Source organism: Xenopus tropicalis, chromosome 7, assembly GCF_000004195.4.
Source record: "Xenopus tropicalis strain Nigerian chromosome 7, UCB_Xtro_10.0, whole genome shotgun sequence".
Taxonomy (NCBI): domain Eukaryota; kingdom Metazoa; phylum Chordata; class Amphibia; order Anura; family Pipidae; genus Xenopus; species Xenopus tropicalis.
In genome coordinates, this window is record NC_030683.2 from 125,549,030 (window position 1) to 125,570,076 (window position 21,047).

Here is a 21,047-nt window from a genome sequence, read left to right on the forward strand (position 1 = left end):
TATATAATATGCAGTACCTGTGGGTATCGCTGTGGTGCTTTTAATATAATAATTTGAAAAATTACATTTACCCGTATATAAAAAATTGAGTTTTTAAAAAACAGAAAAATATGAATTCTAGTTTTATGAATCTATTAGACAAGCAGAGGGTAGATGTGTAAATGTGGTTGAGAAGAGGTACAGAACTGCCCTTTCACTCCAACTTGCAGCGCAGCAGTAAAGTGTGACTGAGTCTGAGCTTTCAGCCAGCGCTACACATTAGAACTGCTTTCAGCTAACCTATTGTTTTCCTACTCCCATGTAACTGGAGGAGTCCCAAGCCGGACTTGGATTTCTTACTATTGAGTGCTATTCTGATACCTACTGGGAGCTGCTATCTTGCTCCCTTCCCATTGTTCTGCTGATCGGCTGCTGGGGGGGAGGGGGGGGGATATCACTCCAACTTGCAGCGCAGCAGTAAAGTGTGCCTGAGTCTGAGCTTTCAGCCAGCGCTACACATTAGAACTGCTTTCAGCTAACCTATTGTTTTCCTACTCCCATGTAACTGGAGGAGTCCCAAGCCGGACTTGGATTTCTTACTATTGAGTGCTATTCTGATACCTACTGGGAGCTGCTATCTTGCTCCCTTCCCATTGTTCTGCTGATCGGCTGCTGGGGGGGAGGGGGGGGATATCACTCCAACTTGCAGCGCAGCAGTAAAGTGTGCCTGAGTCTGAGCTTTCAGCCAGCGCTACACATTAGAACTGCTTTCAGCTAACCTATTGTTTCTCCTACTCCCATGTAACTGGAGGAGTCCCAAGCCAGACTTGGATTTCTTACTATTGAGTGCTATTCTGATACCTACTGGGCGCTGCTATCTTGCTCCCTTCCCATTGTTCTGCTGATCGGCTGCTGGGGGTGAGGGGATATCACTCCAACTTGCAGCGCAGCAGTAAAGTGTGAGTAAAGTTTATCAGAGCACAGGTCACATGGCTGTGGCACCCTGGGAAATGAAGAATATGGCTAGCCCCATGTGACATTTTAAAATTAAATATAAAAACATCTGTTTGTGTTTTTGCCATGACAGTATTGCTGTAAGTAATGGAACCCTCCCCATAATGACATATAAAGTTTATTACCATTTCCGTTTATGATCTCATTTGTTGTTTGTTGCATTGCGCTGTGTGCTAGAAAAAACAAAAAACAAAAGGGTAAATCTTATATGACCTTCGTTTGTGCAATAATTGTATTTTCTGGCTAATTAAGCTCAGCCGCATTTCTTCTAAGTTAAGTGCATTCTCTTTAAGCCAACGGCAGTGTCTTTAATGACATTATCCCATTATCAAAATTTGTAGTTTTGAGGTTTTAGAGTTTTTTTCTGCTTTGAATACACTCACAATTTACAAATAACATAAATGTTTATTAAAAAAATACGAATATAAAAAAAACTCATTTCAGTAACTTGAATTCCTGGAATTTAAAAGCTCCGAAAAAACTTGAAAAACTTGAACTGAATAAATAGTTTAAATTCTGCCTACGGCAGCTCCCATTGTCTGCTATGAGACTTCACAAGTCAGGTTTGTGAGTTTTAGCAGAAAAGTCTTGAATCACAGTAAAAATTATAATTTTAGCATTAATAAATCAGCCCCTTGGTAGTACAGGTATAGGATCCATTATCCGTACCTGTACCTGATCCCAACTAAGATATAATTACCCCTTATTGGGGGCAGAACAGCCCTATTGGGTTTATTTAATGGTTAAATGATTCCCTTTTCTCTGTAATAATAAAACAGTACCTGTACTTGATCCCAACTAAGATATAATTACCCCTTATTGGGGCAGAACAGCCCTATTGGGTTTATTTCATGGTTAAATGATTCCCTTTTCTCTGTAATAATAAAACAGCACCTGTACTTGATCCCAACTAAGATATAATTACCCCTTATTGGGGCAGAACAGCCCTATTGGGTTTTTTTAATGGTCAAATGATTCCCTTTTCTCTGTAATAATAAAACAGTACCTGTACTTGATCCCAACTAAGATATAATTACCCCTTATTGGGGCAGAACAGCCCTATTGGGTTTATTTCATGGTTAAATGATTCCCTTTTCTCTGTAATAATAAAACAGTACCTGTACTTGATCCCAACTAAGATATAATTACCCCTTATTGGGGCAGAACAGCCCTATTGGGTTTATTTCATGGTTAAATGATTCCCTTTTCTCTGTAATAATAAAACAGTACCTGTACTTGATCCCAACTAAGATATAATTACCCCTTATTGGGGCAGAACAGCCCCATTGGGTTTATTTAATGGTTAAATGATTCCCTTTTCTCTGTAATAATAAAACAGTACCTGTACTTGATCCCAACTAAGATATAATTACCCCTTATTGGGGCAGAACAGTCCTATTGGGTTTATTTCATGGTTAAATGATTCCCTTTTCTCTGTAATAATAAAACAGTACCTGTACTTGATCCCAACTAAGATATAATTACCCCTTATTGGGGCAGAACAGCCCCATTGGGTTTATTTAATGGTTAAATGAATGAATAGAACAGACACACTGGATACAATGGAGGAATTACTGACTTACCCAGCAGGAGAAGCACAAAGATGGTGCTGAGGTCCATGCTAAGACCAGGGGGATCTGGTTATATTCCAAACATTCAACTTTTATTTCACCTAAACAAGAAGATAAAGACTGAATTTAGTCGTTTTCCCAACCCCATATAAGACAATATCACTGTTACAGGTAGATCAACCCAAGGCCATTAGGGCTGGAATGCGGTACAAAGCTGTATAGAGCGACTCTGCTCCATGGCAATAGCAAACAAAAGGGGTTTGAAAACAAGCAGTTCTGCTTGCAGTAAATAATGGTTTATTTATATATGGAGGCACGGACTCCTAGGTTCCGGTGCTACACTCTGCCCCACACTGCTATACTGGGTCTTATAAGTCCAGGATGTGCAGGTAAAGGTGTTGGAGATACCCACAAACCCATTATGTGAGTATATTCTGATTCCCATTAATGCCCTCGTTGGTATAGACTATTTATTTAGAGTTATTCAAAGGAAATCACATTTAATTTCAAACAGGTTGGTAATTTGTAAGACAATCAATGTTGATGCAGATTCATATAGTAAGGTACCTCCTCTGGGGAAGTGACCTGGATTCCTTCTCCATCTTGACACTATAAACATAAATAGGCTAATAAATAGTGATGAGCGAATCGCTTGGCCAAAAAAAAAAAAAAATAGTGATGAGCGAATCGCTTGGCCAAAAAAAAAAATAAATAGTGATGAGCGAATCGCTTGGCCAAAAAATTTGCGAATCAAAAGATCCGCGAAACGGCGAAAATGTGCGGCAAAAAAAATTGTCGCCCGCGGCTATTGTTTTGTCGCACAGCTATTCTTTTGTCGCCCGTGGCTATTATTTTGTCGCACGGCTATTCTTTTGTCGCCCGTGGCTATTATTTTGTCGCACGGCTATTCTTTTGTCTCCCGTGGCTATTGTTTTGTCGCAAAGCTATTCTTTTGTCGCCCACGACTATTCTTTTGTCGCCCGCAGCTATTATTTTTTCGCATAGCTATTCTTTTTTTGCCCGCGGCTATTATTTTGTCGCACAGCTATTCTTTTGTCGCCCGTGGCTATTGTTTTGTCCCGCGGCTATTGTTTTGTTGCCCGTGGCTATTATTTTGTCGCACGGCTATTCTTTTGACGCCCGTGACTATTCTTTTTTGAAAATTTTTGGATGTGCGGCGAACTTTTCCGATGCAAATTTTTTTCATCCGTTTCGCGAAACAATCCGCCAATGGCGAAACGCGGAAATTCGCCACGAATCCATGCCTGTTGAAACATTTCACCCATCACTACTAATAAATAGTGATGAGCGAATTTTTTCACCAGGCATGGCTTCGCAGCGAATTTCGGCATTGGCGAATTGTTTCATGAAACTTCCATGAAAATCCGCAGCAGAAAAATTTGTTGTGTCGAATTTAGGGGTTTTTTTGCGCGTCAAATTGGATCAAAAAAGGGCACGGTTGCATCAAAATTGGGCGCAGTAGCGTCGAAAAAAGGCAGGTGACAAAAAAATAGACGCGGGCGACAAAAGAAAAAAAAATGCGCGACAAATGCGTTTTGGTAATTTTTCGCCATTTCATGAATTTTCTTGCCTTTTCGCAAATTTTATGGCGATGCCAAACAGGACAGATTCGCTCATCACTACTAATAAACCTTTGCTGATCCCTGGATATGGTGTTCAATGTATGTAATAATATAATACAGACACTCATCTTTACCTAACCGACACCATAAACCATAAAGCCTTCCTCATACTTTCATTCTCCAGCTATCGAGAGATTCTACATAGTCCATAAGGGTGTCTCATTAACCAATGATCATATGTTTTTGGAAAATGATCTAAATAAAATGGAATCTCAAATCAAAGTGGTACATTTATAAGAGTGAAGTTCGAACTTCCACAGTCCATTAGAATTAAATTCCGCCCCTCTCCATTCGTTCCTATGGGATTTTTAAAAATAAAAGTATTTATCAATAAGTGAAAGTTCACCCTTCGATTAAGTGAAATAGAAATGCATGGAGAGTGGTAAAACCTCACTTTAGCAGACAAATGTTGTACAGGTATAGAACCAATTATCCAGAATGCTCGGGACCAAGGGTATTCTGGATAAGTGGGGTTTCCGTAATTTGAATCTCCACACCTTAAGTCTATTAAAAAATCAATAAAACATTAATTAAACCCAATAGGATTGTTTTGCATCCAATAAGGGGTAATTATATCTTAGTTGGGATCAAGTACAGGTACTGTTTTATTATTACAGAGAAAAGGGAATCATTTAACCATTAAATAAACCCAATAGGGCTGTTCTGCCCCCAATAAGGGGTAATTATATCTTAGTTGGGATCAAGTACAGGTACTGTTTTATTATTACAGAGAAAAGGGAATCATTTAACCATGAAATAAACCCAATAGGGCTGTTCTGCCCCAATAAGGGGTAATTATATCTTAGTTGGGATCAAGTACAGGTACTGTTTTATTATTACAGAGAAAAGGGAATCATTTAACCATGAAATAAACCCAATAGGGCTGTTCTGCCCCAATAAGGGGTAATTATATCTTAGTTGGGATCAAGTACAGGTACTGTTTTATTATTACAGAGAAAAGGGAATCATTTAACCATGAAATAAACCCAATAGGGCTGTTCTGCCCCAATAAGGGGTAATTATACCTTAGTTGGGATCAAGTACAGGTACTGTTTTATTATTACAGAGATAAAGGAAATCAGTTTTAAAATTCTGTATTATTTGATTAAAATGGAGTCTATGGGAGACAGGCTTTCCATAATTCGGAGCTTTCTGGATAATGGGTTTCCGGATAAAGGATCCGAAACCTGTACAAATTTACTAATCCCTTTCCCGTGATAACACTGTACAACAATACCAGAATACATGCCTCTCAGTTACACAATGAGCCCCAATATAACGTACAGGTATCTTTCTATTCCTACCTGAATGGGATTTTCTTCCACAATAAAGCCACGCGCCTCTCTCCCCTGCTCCCACACCAACTCTAATTCCAGTAACACAGAGAATGTTCTTAAATATTTTTCGGACTGGACTGAAAATTGACAAGTTGACAGGAAACCAGAAAATCACGTTGAGAGAGAACTCCTATGTAACATGTCCCTAGGGTGTATCTGCTTGTCTATCAGACACGTTTCCCTGTTATCACAAAATGTTTACTCAACAGAAATGTACTATAAGAATTATTATACATATTACTTATTATACATCTGTGAATTTTATTAATGTCTCAAAAATATTAGACATTAGTAGTGATGAGCGAATCACGGGACGGTGATTCTTTTGTCGCACGGCTATTATTTTGTCGCACGGCTATTATTTTGTCGCACGGCTATTCTTTTGTCGCCCGCGGCTATTATTTCGTCATGCAGCTATTCTTTTGATGCCCGCGACTACTCTTTTTTTGACGCTGGCGACAATTTTTGGACTTGCGGCGAATTTTCCACAGCAAATTTTTTCATCCGTTTCGCGAAACAATCTGCAGATGGCGAAACGTGGAAATTCACCACAAATCCATGCCTGGTGCAACATCACTAGACATTAGTAAGACATATCTTACTTATCATATCTCATAGCATGGCAAATAGTTGGACACACGGCCCTGGGGCCAAACCATCGAATTAAAACGCAGGTAATGGGCGCAGGTGGTTCCGACTAAATTTTTTAACGTACCTGATCAATATCTGCCCGATATATCGATGTCGGTTGGGCAGGCCCGTCGTTGTCGCCCCTACACATATATGGCCACTTTTAGTTCATGCTGCCCTACTACTTGTCCTTCTTTAGATATTTCTGGGATTTAAATCCCAGGGAAAAACATGGCGGCACAAAACAAGTATCAGCTTTTGCCTCAGTTTGATTTTACAATCCCTGATTTTCGGTTTTCTTTTATTTTGTGGACTGAACAATATATAAAGCATTAATGTAACCAGTCCACACTGCAGAAAGTCTCTCCAGTAGTGACCCCCCTTCCTTTTGCATCTCAGCCATTGGGACCTCTCGGCTCCTTTTGATCCAACAACATCCAGGACCATCAGGAATCTCTCCACATCACTCCCTAATGATTTGCACCTTGCACTGGATTATATACCCGGCACAAGGTGCAGAGTGCAGGAATGCATTATTAAATCAGCTTGAAAAGATACACTTTTGCCCCCTTATTATTTTTGCACTTGCATCTAGGGTCTCTGTAAATGCCCCCTACTGAGTTTTTGAGGACTTAGAAAAGGGGCAGAATTTACTGATGGGGTACATGTTTGTCATGTAAGTGAGCAAAGGGTTTGGCAGTGTGTATGTATGTATGTATGTATATCTTTATTTATAAAGTGCTACTTATGTACGCAGCGCTGTACAGTAGAATACATTAATACAAACAGGGGGTTATTAAGATAATAATAGATATATACATAACAATAAATACAAATAAATACAAGGTACAGTTGCAATAAGTTAAGTCAAAGAGACAAGAGGATGGAGGTCCCTGCCCCGTAGAGCTTACAATCTATATAAGTGTGTCCAACAGGGTCGGGCTGGGGTGTGCGAGGCCCAATGGGGCTGCTACTCATAGGGTCCCCACACCCCCCTCTGGTTTCCAATGGGCATTCAACCTGCTATACAGCTTTTAATGAGTGATTAACCTGCAGTAGTGTAATTGGGGGTGTTACTAGGAGAGGCTTGTACATGGGTAACGCAGGAGTCACATACAGTATGTACAGTATAACTTTTTATTCACAGTTCACACAATCCCACTTTATTCCTGAGATCTCAGCCTCATTTTTCATTGCCTAAAGGTCCCCATACGCGGGCCGATTATAGCTGCCGATATGGGTCCCTTAGACCGATTCGGCAGCTAATCGGCCCGTCTATGGGCAGAACCGAGCGGCCTGGTCGATCGGGCAGGTTAGAAAATCCGGTCCCCAAACCGACTGCCCCATGGCCAAACGATCGGATTATTTTTTTTTTAAGGTACTTGCTACCCCATATCGCCCGCCCGTAGGTGGGGATATCAGGTGAAGATCTGCTCGCTTGGCAAGCGAGCGGATCTGCCCGTGTATGGCCAGCTTAACACTGCTACACATTAATACTAGAAACCAAAGGCAACCAATAAGACTTTTGCTTTCATGATCCCAATTGCAGTAGAAAGATGACAGCTAGCTGTGGATTGGTTGCTCTCTGAAAATGTGCCCCTATGTTTGTAGAAAGCAGTGACTATCTAGCAAATGGATAAAAAGATAAAATTCTCAATACACATATTTCTCTAGGAAACTCAGCTTAGTGCCGGCATCCAAGTTCTGGAGCTAATTGTTGTGCCCGATTGGCAATGGCGCTGTTGCTTTAAGAAAACACAATGAGCTTTTGTGAAGAACCTTATGATGTGTATCTGAGAATATGACTGAGCTTAAATGCAAGTGTGGTTTTCAACAATTTGTTCCTCAATAAATACACTTCTGTCTGTGTTCATGAGGGGCAGATGGAGGCACATCGGCATCTACCCTCCAACCACCTATCTGCCCCCGAACTTACACTTTAGTGACATTCTGCCTACTCAGTGGCGTTTGCATCTTTCCTTGTGTCTATCAATAAGATCTAATATTTATTTCAGAGTTCGTGCATTCTACACTCAATCTTCAAAAACGTTTGCCCTGGAATGATCAAAATGCATGAAACAAGTCATTTGTTGGTTAGGGTTTGACAATATGGGTAGAAAGGTATTTTCAGTAACCGGGTTTATTACATTCCCCAACTGTCGCCCGGGGGACAACATTTCGGGAAAGTTAATATTTATTTTTCCTTGTTGGCTGTTCCCAAAAGTCACCGACTTTTGGGCAGCCAGGGGCTTATTTTTAATGAATAAATGTATATTTTTACACTATTAATTCCTTATTTCGGATCACTATTCGTTCACCAAGGAACAAAGCTCTTAAAGCTGAGACGTTGGTTTTGCATTTCCCAGTTATGTCATTCTTGGCTTGGATGGTGCAGTTATAGAAGCAGAATCATGGTTGGTTGGCTTTTCTTTATTTTAAAAATCATTTAAATGAAATAATTATCGAATATTACTTTATTTATTTAAAAACTCCTCCCTCTGAGTTCTTTTTTCCATTTAAACCACAAATGCTTTCGAGATTTTTTTTTTAAATGAGCATTTGGGATAAAGGCAGAAGATCAGAGGTTGGGGGAAGGGAATGGGTGGATTGGGAGGAGGAAGAAGGTAGGGGATTGGGGGACACAGTCTGGGAGGACAGAGGGAGGGACACAAGGGAATCTACAGGGGACAGGGCCCTGGATGGGGGGTAAAAGAGGAGAAGGCTTATGAGCCTTGGGATTGGGTTCATGAGTGTAGAGCAGAAGACAGGATCCCAGGGAAGGGAAGAAGGCTGAAGCCAGGGGGCCTCAGGGTAGGTAAGAGGGGAGGGCAAAAGGCAAGGAGTCAAAGGGGGAGGAGGAGGGGAGGGCAACAGGCAGGGGTCTCAGTGTAGGAAGGAGGGGAGGACAGCAGGCAGGGGTCTCAGGGTAGGAAGGAGGGTGGGCAGCAGGCAGGGGTCTCAGGGTAGGAAGGAGGGGAGGACAGCAGGCAGGGGTCTCAGGGTAGGAAGGAGGGGGGGCAGCAGGCAGGGGTCTCAGGGTAGGAAGGAGGGGGGGCAGCAGGCAGGGGTCTCAGGGTAGGAAGGAGGGGGGGCAGCAGGCAGGGGTCTCAGGGTAGGAAGGAGGGGGGGCAGCAGGCAGGGGTCTCAGGGTAGGATGCAGGGGGGCAGCAGGCAGGGGTACAATGTGAAACCAGCCAGGCTAACTTGTAACTAGAGTGGCAGGACAATGCCTCACTCCCATAGACAGAAACAGGGCCCAGGATCCCAGGATGCCAATAGGGCTGAGGTAGAAGCATCCATGGAGTCTCAAACTGAATTTATGTAATATATTTTGAGGAACAATGCAGTTACCTGAAATCTCTGGTTCTACTTTTGCCCTTCCACCCATATGTTTAAAAGTCTGGGAAAAGGGGGCATGGAAGGGGGTCCAAAATTGTCCATAAGGGGGTAAGCAAAAGTGCAAGTAGGTCTCAAATCTGCATTACTGCTGTCACTTTTAAACCCACAGTGGTCAATACACCAATTCCAAATACAAGCCCCATTGTATAAAATGACTCCATCACCAATGCAGCAGTCTCCTCACTGGAGGGAGCCACAGGCTTGATAAAGGGCCCAGGCGGGGGGGGGGGGGGTCTGAAATGTTGCCCTGTGTATGTGTGTATATGTGTGTATATGTGTGTGTATGGACTAAATAAACACATTCTTGCACCACTGCAATTTAACAGTGGGCTACTGGATTTTTTCGTATAGAGGGAGTCACAGCACCATTCCCATCCAGCCCCTTCTTGTATCTAATGTATCAGCCAGTACCACTGATTCGGGGAGGGAATCCCACAACCTCACAGCTCTCACTGTAACAAATCCTTTCCCAATATTTAAACGGAACCTCCCTTCTTCGAAACGGAGTGGGTGCCCTCGTGTCCGTTGGAAGGCCCTACTGGTAAATAAAGTATTAGAGAGGTTATTATATGCTCCCCTTATATATTTATACATAGTTATCATGTCACCCCTTAAGCGCCCCTTCCCCATTGTAAACAAACCCAACTGGGCCAGCCTTTCCCCATAACTGAGACTTCCCATACCCTTTACCAGCTTAGTTGCCCTTCTCTGGACCCTCTCTAACTCAATAATGTCCCGTTTGAGCACTGGAGACCAGAACTGAACAGCATATTCTAGATGGGGCCTTACCAGCGCTCTGTAAAAGAGAAGAATAACCCCCTCCTCATGTGAATTTGTGAAAAAATTATTCTGCCATAATGGACCTGTGCTTGTTCTGTATTTGGCACTGCCGTGTTTCTTCCTTCTACATCTCTTGTTGGCTCTAATTTAAGGCAGCCAATGGAACAAGGCAGCCAAAGAAACTTATTTCCAATCGCTGCTGGACTAAACTATCTCAGTAGCTTGCCAACCTGTAATTTTCCCATGGAGAAAGCCTGTGTGGGCAATGGAACACTCAGTCTGGAACACTCGCCTGAAGTGTTCTTAATGGTGGGCATTTGGGAGGCCACTAGTGATGTTGACAGGGGAAAATCTGCTCTACCCACTGTGCCATGCACATAGTCCAGTTACCTGACAGATTCCAATGCCCAGAATCACAGTCTTGGTCTGAGTCTCAGACACAAGCATTAGGGTGAAGACACACTGGGCTACTAGTAGCAGCTACTTTTCACGGCTACTAAATCCCCTGCCATAGACAATACTGAGAATTGCCTCTGCTAAAACACATGTAGAGACAATTATCAGTAAATGATCAGCACTGTCTGTTTTAGTAGCTGCTACTAGTAGTTCTGTGTGTCTTCACCCTTATGGGAAACTGCAATGGGGCTAGTCAGCACTATATTGGCAAGGATGCTAGTATGAAAATTGATAAGATTTCAGAAAAGTAAAGAGCATTTCAGAAGGTGATGTAGTTAGGTCTTTCATATAAGACTTCATGTTGTGTGGGCTTTCCTTGTCCTATAAAACCATGCTGAGTAGTGTGATTTACAATGTCAAGTATCCTATCCCTTCCAAAAGCTTTCCTACTGCCGATGTCAGACTAACAGGCCTATAGTTTCCAGGCTGAGAACGGGATCCTTTTTGAATAACAGCCCCACATTAGCAATTCGCCAGTCTCTCTGCACCATGCCAGAAAAAATGAAGTGAAGAGGTTTGGCAATCACAGAGCTAAGCTTGTTTAATACCCTGGGATGAATCCCATTCGGTCCTGGGCCTTTGTTTACTCTTTCAAGTTTCCTCTTAAGTGACCCATGCATCCAATATTACTAGAATTGGGTCTATTAAAAGGGAATCATTGATTAGATTGTTGTTGTAATCTATAGATTATTTCACCACTCATTCAAGCAGCACAGTTAAGAGGAATGGAATTAAGAAATGAGGACACCGGTAATTTTTACCCATGAAATAGATATTTATTTAACATAAATGGAGGACTCACTTAGTACCAATAATTATCAATGATTATTATGAAAATGTAGGGACTTGCAGCTAAGGGATAAATAATATAAGTAGGCAGAGGTACTATGTAGGAGATGGGAATAGTAAGGCTAGTAGTGGTCCGGATTCCCTTAAGTGGAAGCATCTCAGGGAGTATAAAACTAGGCATTCCTTAAGAGTTCTGGGAGGGTTAGCTCCAGTCTGTCAACCCTTGTTGGAACAAAAGGCAGCTCTTTCTAAGCCATCCTGACTGGCACCTTTAATGTGTCCTGGTTTTGGTTCCCAAAGGGCATAGTTCTTTACCGGGACCTTCTTCTCCCAGACTTCCTAGCAGCATCCTTGCCTGGTAACCTGTGAAGTCCAAAGAGGAACAGCCATATAGCGCCTCCCATTTATTAACTATGGAGAGGAATTTTGCATATCTTTGGCTCCTCATGGGGGAGGGGGTCAGAGGGTGTTGGGGGCTCTCATGGGGAGGGGGGAGTGAAAGTGGCAGGGATCATTGGGGGGGTGCAGGGTCTTAGAACAGGTGCGCTTATACTAATGATTGTTTTTAATTAACATTGCACTAGTTGACACGGTACACGTTTTCACTAATGAATTTATATGTAAAATAAAAGTTATGTTTTAAATTGCAACAGAGAACGCACAAAATACAATTCTTGCATCGTTTTGATTTCATGGGTGGGAGACACCTTGTGCTGGTCTGTGCTGATCTAAGATAGGTATAGTGAGTATCCTTTGTGTAACTCTGGGGTGCAGGGTCCCCAGAGGCAGAAGCTCTGGTGGGGCCCTGCACCCCCCAGTCCGACCCTGGAAAGATCTGTAGGATCAAGTGGAGGACATACCTAAGGTGCTTAATGGGTCCTCAGCTAGGTATCTGCTCATCATTAGAGGTCAGATCTGAGCCATATGGAAACCTCTTTGCTCATCTATTAAAAGGGCAAATTTGCAAATTCAAGTTAAAAAAAAAAATAGTAATGAAACTTTTTTTTTTCATTTATTTATGGAAAAACTTGATTGAGAAAGTCTATGAAGATTTTCATTCATCCAGGTCATGGTATATCTAGTGTAAATAAATTTAAAGCAACTGGACTTGTTAAGTAATCATTGAAGACGTTTCACTACTCATCCGAGCAGCTTCTTCAGTTCAACTGACTGGTATTAGGGATGTAGCGAACCTCACAAAAAAAGTTTGCGAACCCGTTCGCGAACTTCTGCCAAAAAGTGCGAACTTTTGCGAGCTTTGCGAACCCCATAGACTTCAATGGGAAGGCGAACTTTAAAACCTAGAAAAGCCATTTCTGGCCAGAAAACTGATTTTAAAGTTGTTTAAAGGGTGCCACGACCTGGACAGTGACATGCAGGAGGGGGATCAAGGGCAAAAATTTATCTGAAAAATACGTTGTTGACACAGCGTTGCGTTTTGTGCTGTAAAGGGCAGAAATCACACTACATTTCTAAACTTGTGTAATAAACTGCTTTTACAAGGACTATTGGGTTACAGCAGATGATCAGCAGGACAGCTGTCCCCAGCAGCTACATACAGAGCAGTAGAAAGTAGATTACTACTCAGCAAAGCTACCTAAACTGTCCCTCAAACCCCTGCACAGCTCTCTCCCTATGCTAACTCATCAAGCACACACAGGCAGAATGTAAAATGGCTGCTGGGCTTCGGTTTATATATGGAAGGGAGTGGTCCGGGGGTGGTCCAGGAGGGAGAGCTGCCTGATTGGCTGCCATGTATCTGCTGGCTCTGGGGTGAGAGGTCAAAATTTGGCTCCAGCTAAGGCGAACCCAAAATTGGGAACATCGCTAAAAGTGCGAACTTGCGAACACCCGATTTTCGTGCGAATTAGTTCTCCGGCGAACAGTTCGCTACATCTCTAACTGGTATGGGAAGTCCTCAGCATATATACTCTTCCACTAATCCAATCACAATGGCACTTAGTAACTCTTCAGAAAGGTGACATCTGAAAATCACAGAGGTGTGAATGCTGTGGTGTTACTTTGAAAGGATTACCAAAGTATCATGCAACTCTTCAAAGCAGGTGTTACTTGTTAGAGTTGCATGAATGGATGTGTGAAGAGTTCTGAAACTGCCGGGGCACAGATGTTAGAACAGCATTGTATGTAGCAGACAATGCCATTCATTTTGGAGAGAATACTCTAAAACTGGTTTGGGAATATGAAAGAACAGCAAGAAAACTCGCAGACTATCGGAACCATCTATGCTTCAATATCAGATGCAGACATCAGGGACTCACTCCTTGTAGCCTACGCCTGGGTTCCACTGTAAAAGGTCACAGAGCCAGCAATATCTTACAGAAGGCCCAAAAACATCTACTAAATGAACGGGTTAGACAGATCAACTTCACCATTGAGGCCCTTAAACAGAGAATTGAAAAACTGAAACAGAGTCTGACAAAACAGCTACCTGATGTAACTCTGGAAAGGATGTGTTAGCCAAGGGGCTAAACTATGCAGTGACACCACAACACATCCCAGTGGTTGAGCTCATCACAGCCACAGAATCTGCCATCAATAACAACCATATAAAGGTGGAGGAAGCACCCGCGAAAAATTTTTTGACGTTGGTGACAATTTTTTTTATGCGGGCGTCAATTTTTGGACGCATGGCGAATTTTTCTATGGTGCATTTTTTCATCCGTTTCACAAAAAAATCCACCAATGGCAAAACGCGGAAATTCGCCACGAATCCATGCCTGGCAAAACATTTCACCAATCACTACATATCACAATATTCCAGTCATTTTTACAAATTTGACTGGTGCAGAGTAAGTTCCAGGTCTAATAACCCACAATTACCAACCAACCAACGTCTAGACTACGGCACTTTTGGGAAAAATAAACGAACAAATGTCTGTTTAAACTTTTTTCGAATTTTTTCATGATTTTCAATTTTCAATTTTCAAACGAACAAACGTCTGTTTATACTTTTTTCAAATTTTTTCACGATTTTCAATTTTCTAAATTTTTGTCCGACCAATAACAGCATTATTGTGAACTTTTATAAATACAACAGTGATAGAGTTTAATTCGAGTTTATTCCATGTCGAGACTGTATGACAGAAAAAAATGAATTTTAGTAAATCAGCCCCTATAGGTTTGGTCTTTCTCTCAGATATTGTATCCCCACTTTCTATTGGTTCTTTGTCTCATAAGCATTAACAAATAGTTTAAGTGTTAGTATTACTGTGTAGTAAGGAGCGATTTTTTTCGCCAGGCATGAATTTTTGGAAAAATTCTGCATTTCGCCATTGGCCAATCTTTTGTGAAACTGTTGCGAAAATTCAAAAAAATTCACAGAGGCTTTTCTTTGCCTTTTTTTAGGCTTTTTCTATGACCCTGGATTGTAGGAAGCGTTAGCACAACTTGTGGATCCCACTGCATTTCACTCTTAGTTCTGGGACATTCTTTTAAACATCATGGAGTAGGTAACGGCATTTTCCCCCCAAAAAATCACAGGGAAAAGAGTCATTTTTGGAAATGGAAATCTTTAAAAATGAAAATCTTGCCACCCAAATCCCATTGAGATGCGACAGATGTCAAAATTCCAGAAAGCTGGAGTTTTGTTTTCCAATTACTTTTGCTCACAGTGAAAAAAAACTAAATTCAACAAGGAGGTCAGTGATCATATAAGGGCAAATATTTGCATTAATATCATTATGGGCTACACGTTCAGTTACATAATGTGACATGTAAATTATGTACCCCCTATTATAAAATATAAGGATATTGTACGTAAGCCATTCGGGAGTTCCATGGTGACTCCTAATATCCTCATTAGTGGTGAGTGAATTATGACTGGATATTCCAGCAGTATCAATGTGTGTCCCTGGCTGCAGTGTAATCCACAAATTGTGAGCAACAGAACCACGACAAGGTCCTTCCTCAGTCTGTTGAAAAAAATTGTAGGGGAGCTCTTCCCCGTGTCCATTCTTGGACACTGCCCAAGGCTAACAGGGGACTTACCTCTGAGGAGCACATGTAGATAATACAGACACCAACTCCAAGCCAAGAACTGAAATTCTGGTGACTAGTTGTACTACACACTCTACATTAATAACTTATATAGCATTAATCTGGCGCAAAAAGATTACACAAAAAAATGGTGCCATATAGAAATACTTACCCATTGATTAATGGGCACTCCTGGGCTGGCCCCTCTTTCCTCCTAGGGCTGCAGAGCCTATGGTGACCCTCCTATCCTCACACTTACCTCTATTGGACTATTGGAGAGAACCCAATTGCACAAAAACATTTCACATTCCAACTTGAACTTCTTGTTTTCATGTATTATTATATTTCATGAAAATAAACATTTTAAAGCACAACAAGAGTTTTTAGTGGCTTTGCAATAATAAAAGGTCCCCCAACCGAATTAACCATTCCGGACGGTACGACGTATGAGAAACGATGCTTAGAATAGGGTGGTGGGACTTCTGAAGGGTCATTTTCTAAGGGCAAGGTGGGGTGCATCCAAAATCCAAAATACCAAAAATTCTAGTTTTTGCATAGAATAAATACCAAAAATTCTAGTTTTTAGAGTTTTTGCCTAGAATAAATACCAAAAATTCTAGTTTTTTGGGTTTTGCATAGAATAAATACCAAAAATTCTAGTTTTTCAAGTTTTTGCATATAATAAATACCAAAAATTCTAGTTTTTCAAGTTTTTGCCTAGAATAAAGACCAAAAATTCTAGTTTTTTTTTTAGTTTTTGCCCAGAATAAATACCAAAGATTCAAGTTTTTTGAGTTTTGCATAGAATAAATACCAAAAATTCTAGTTTTTCAAGTTTTTGCCTAGAATAAAGACCAAAAATTCTAGTTTTTGCCTAGAATAAATACCAAAAATTTGAGTTTTTGACTAGAATAAAAAACAAAAATTCTAGTTTTTTGAGTTGTTGACTAGAATAAATACCAAAAAATTTAGTTTTTTTCTTTAGTTTTTGCATAGAATAAATACCTAAAATTCTAGTTTTTGAACCATAACTCAAGTTTTTTTTGAATTGTGAAAATCTCCCCCCCCCAGGCGATTAAATCTCTGGAGAATCTTTCCAATTCCCATGGAAAGGACTGATTTAGATTGTTCAGGAACAGTAATGTCCCTTTTGGTTCTCTCCCCCCAAACCCATAGGCTGTGGTTTAGTTAAGTCTACCGACGAGACAGTCGACCGCACTTTTCTAAAATATTTGTTTTTTGACTAAATTCTTGCCATTTTTCTATCTATAACCTTCTATGGTGATAATAGGGGTGAGTTTATGCTCTTGTTTTTATATTATCTATAGTTTTCTTTTTTGGCCATGTACTGTAACTAGGGGTACAAATGCCAAACTGAATGAAATGTACGATTGTAGACGGCGCATTCTTCAGCTTCGAAGTCCAAGTTGGTGAAGTCCAAGGTGGCGGAGATGCTGTTAATTAATCATGAAATGATTATTTTCGATTTCTGTTATGTGTTGGTTACAGTTTACGCATTTATCAATGCAGATACATGTGCTCCTTTTTCAGAATGTGACTACTTTGAGCATTCAAACTCCATTCCATTAGAATTCAGCACTGAGCTCTAACACCCTACTCATCTTGAAAATGAATCAACAACTTACATACTATTTTTATATCTATAACCTTCTATAAATTAAATATGGACTTGGGGGGATAAGTTTAAGCTCTTTTTTATATATTATCTATAGTTTATATAGCAGGTACAACACATGGAACAGACATACAATGATATATAATGGGTGGGAATGGTTTACAGATACTTTAATAGATATTTGGTTTTAAATATCAATATATGGTTACTCATTACCTAAATATAATAGGATAGGTACTCTTTTACCTGGAAACTATAGATGTTATCCCTCGTTAAAGGGGTAGTTCACTCATAAATTAACTTTAATTATGATGTAGAGAGTGCTTTTCTGAGACAATTTGCAACTGGTCTTCATTTTATTTATTACTTGCGTTTTTTTAATTATTTAGGTTTTTGTAAAGCAGCTCTCCAGTTTGGAATTTCAGCAGCTATCTGGTTGCTATGGTCCAATTTCACCTAGAAACCAGGCAGTTGTTTGAAAGAGAGGTGGGAATATGATTGGAGAAGGGCCTAAATAAGATTAGTAATAAAAAGTAATAATAACAATAAAACTGGAGCCTCACAGAGCAATAGTTTTTTGGCTGCCAGGGTCAGTGACCCCCATTTGAAAGCTGGAAAGAGTCAGAAGAAGAAGGCAAATAATTCAAAAACTATTAAAAATAAAAAACTAAGACCAATTGAAAAGTTGCTAAGAATAGGCCATTCTATAACATACTTAACCTGAAGGTGAACCATTCCTTTGGTTTTAGAGATGTTTTGGATTTAGTGATTTCCTGGTTCATAAACCCTGAACTTCAGGGGCTCATTGTGACCAATTCAGAGGTAAAATAATTAAGAAAAGGACTCATGAATAGCGGAGCCAGTAATAGGGAATATATTGTATATAAGAGCAGTTGTATATGTGGGATAATATGCACTTACTAGAAGGGGAACCTGGGGACCATGGTCCTGTTGGAGAAGTCCAAGTTGTTGCAGATGTTGCTGTTTAATAAAGCAGGAAATTATCATTTTCAGTTACTGTTTTGTGCTGGTTAGTGAAGTAAAGTAACCTATTGTTTCTCCTACTCCCATGTAACTGGAGGAGTCCCAAGTCGGACTTGGATTTCTTACTATTGAGTGCTATTCTGGCTATTGGTACAGAGGAGACGCTGTATAATCAGCAAATCATGTCAGAGCATTACCAAGAAGGCGAAACACTGGCGCATCTCTGTGTTACAGGTATCAGTGTAAAATGATTTCCCCTTTATTTACCTGGTATAAAATTTGGTGAGGTTTCCTGCCCTGGAGCTGTTGTCAGCACTGGTGAGTTTGGTTCTGAATTGAAATAATAAAAAACAAGTTTGTTTGTCAGGATTCATTTCAGAATAACACCCATTCTTTGCATTCTCCTTCATGGCTATGTATGGGGGTAAAGATAGTTATAACATCCTTGGTATTGAAATAATGAAAAAATAATAATAAAAAAAAATAATAAAAATGATTAAATAATAAAAAAAATTGTAAATAATAAAAAAATAATTGTCAGGAATAATTTCAGCAATTATAACATCCTTGGTATTGAAATATTAAAAAAAAATAATAATCAAAAAACAAAAATAATAATAAAAATGATTAAATGATAAAAAAATAATTGTCAAGATTAATTTCAGCATAAACACCCATTCTCTCCATTCTCTTTCATGGCTATGTATGGGGGTAAAGATAGTTATAACATCCTTGGTATTGAAATATTAAAAAACAAAAATAATCAAAACAAAAATAATAAAAATGATTAAATGATAAAAAAAATTGTAAATATGTTTTGTAAATAATAAAAAAAATAATTGTCAGGATTAATTTCAGCATAAACACCCATTCTCTTCATTCTCCTGCATGGCAATGTATGGGGGTAAAGATAGTTATAACATCCTTGGTATTAAAATAATGAAACAATAATAATCTAAAAATAATAATAAAAATGATTAAATAATAAAAAAATGTAAATAATAAAAAAAAAATTGTCAGGATTAATTTCAGCATAAACACCCATTCTCTCCATTCTCCTTCATGGCTATGTATGGGGGTAAAGATAGTTATAACATTCTTGGTATTGAAATATTAAAAAAATAATAATAAAAAAACAAAAATAATAATAAAAATTATTAAATGATAAAAAAAATTGTAAATATTTTTTGTAAATAATAAAAAAATAATTGTCAGGATTAATTTCAGCATAAACACCCATTCTCTTCATTCTCCTGCATGGCAATGTATGGGGGTAAAGATAGTTATAACATCCTTGGTATTGAAATAATGAAACAATAATAATCTAAAAACAAAAATAATAATAAAAATGATTAAATAATAAAAAAAATGTAAATAATAAAAAAAAATTGTCAGGATTAATTTCAGCACAAACACCCATTCTCTCCATTCTCCTTCATGGCTATGTATGGGGGTAAAGATAGTTATAACATTCTTGGTATTGAAATATTAAAAAAATAATAATAAAAAAACAAAAATAATAATAAAAATTATTAAATGATAAAAAAAATTGTAAATATTTTTTGTAAATAATAAAAAAATAATTGTCAGGATTAATTTCAGCATAAACACCCATTCTCTCTATTCTCCTTCATGGCAATGTATGGGGGTAAAGATAGTTATAACATCCTTGGTATTGAAATAATAATAATAATAATAATAATTAAATAAAAGTCAGGATTGATTTCAGTATAAACTAGGGATGCACTGAATCCCGGGTTTCGGCCAGGACCGAATCCTAATCCTAATTAGCATACATTTGCATATGCTAATTAGAATTCGGAAAGGGTTAAATGGGCAGTGAAAAAATGTTTCACTTTCGATTATTAACCCCTTTCGATCCTAATCAGCATATGCTAATTAGGATTCAGATTCGGTTCGGGATTCGCCCAAACCCTACTGGGTGGGTTTGGGGTTCGGCCGAACCCAAAAAAGTGGGTTAGGTGCATCCCTAGTATAAACACACATTCTCTTTCATGGCAAGGTATAAGGGTTAAAAAATTGTTATAACTAGGGATGAGCGAAAAAATTCGCCAGCGTCGGTTTCGCGGCGAACTTTTGCGTTTCGCCGCCGGCGAAATGTTTCGTGAAACGGCGGCAAAAATTCGCCGTGCGGCTCGTTTCGCCGCGCGGAAAATTTTTTACGCACGTCCAATTTTTTTTGTCGCGCGGTTATTTTTGCGCGCGCGGCCAAATTTGATCGTGCGCGAGCAATTTTTGACGCGAGCAGCCAATTTTAGTCGCGCGCGGGCAATTTTTGCCGCGTGCGCCGATTTTTCCGCCGTGCGACAAAAAAAAAAACGCGCGACAAACGGAAACGTCATTTTAGCCTTGCCCATTTCTTCCACATCAGCCAATTAGATTGGAGCCCTCCCACTGTCCATATAAGGAGGTGCAGAGGCGGCCATTACTCAGTGCGTTTTTGGTAGTGGATAGAGTAGGAGCTGAGGTGTGTGAGTTGTCTGTTTAGCTAGAGGTAGGATTTGTTTGAGCTTTCTGTGAGTCAGTGCAAGTGGAAGTTGTGGATTTCAGTTCACTGCTTTCCCTCTTCTGCTTGCCTGCTCCCCTGTGAGACCCAAGAGCCCTTGTTAGGGCTACGTTTGTCTGTCTTTGTTTGTGTGTGTGTATCCCTTGTGGGTGCACACTTCTGGGGTTTAGTCTTTTATTTATTTATCTCTACCTTCCCCCAAATATCCAAACCCCCCCTATTTTTTTTTCTTTTTTAATTGGTCCAGGATGACGGGCCGTGGGAGAGGGAGGAAGGGTGGGATGGGAGGCAAGGGTGGTGGGGGTG

At 39.8% G+C, this 21,047-nt stretch overlaps 2 protein-coding genes across 3 annotated transcripts in view; both read right to left on the reverse strand.

Annotated features, from left to right (window-relative positions):
- Window positions 1–5,588, reverse strand: part of LOC100485083 (mucin-4-like) — a 75,296-nt gene extending 69,708 nt beyond the window's left edge. For both annotated transcript variants that reach the window (XM_012954018.3, XM_031905823.1), the window contains exons 1-3: window positions 5,512–5,588; window positions 2,577–2,665; window positions 1,119–1,166 (exon numbers count right to left, since the gene is read on the reverse strand). In XM_012954018.3, coding sequence (XP_012809472.2) covers window positions 1,119–1,166; window positions 2,577–2,613 — 85 coding nt within the window. In that variant the 5' untranslated portion in view covers window positions 2,614–2,665; window positions 5,512–5,588. The remainder of the gene's footprint in view (window positions 1–1,118; window positions 1,167–2,576; window positions 2,666–5,511) is intronic.
- Window positions 5,589–13,956: 8,368 nt separating this feature from the next.
- LOC101732788 (salivary glue protein Sgs-3) overlaps window positions 13,957–21,047 on the reverse strand; it is a 141,726-nt gene continuing 134,635 nt past the window's right edge. The window contains exons 17-19 of the mRNA XM_031906574.1: window positions 18,152–18,211; window positions 16,984–17,048; window positions 13,957–13,998 (exon numbers count right to left, since the gene is read on the reverse strand). Coding sequence (XP_031762434.1) covers window positions 13,957–13,998; window positions 16,984–17,048; window positions 18,152–18,211 — 167 coding nt within the window. The remainder of the gene's footprint in view (window positions 13,999–16,983; window positions 17,049–18,151; window positions 18,212–21,047) is intronic.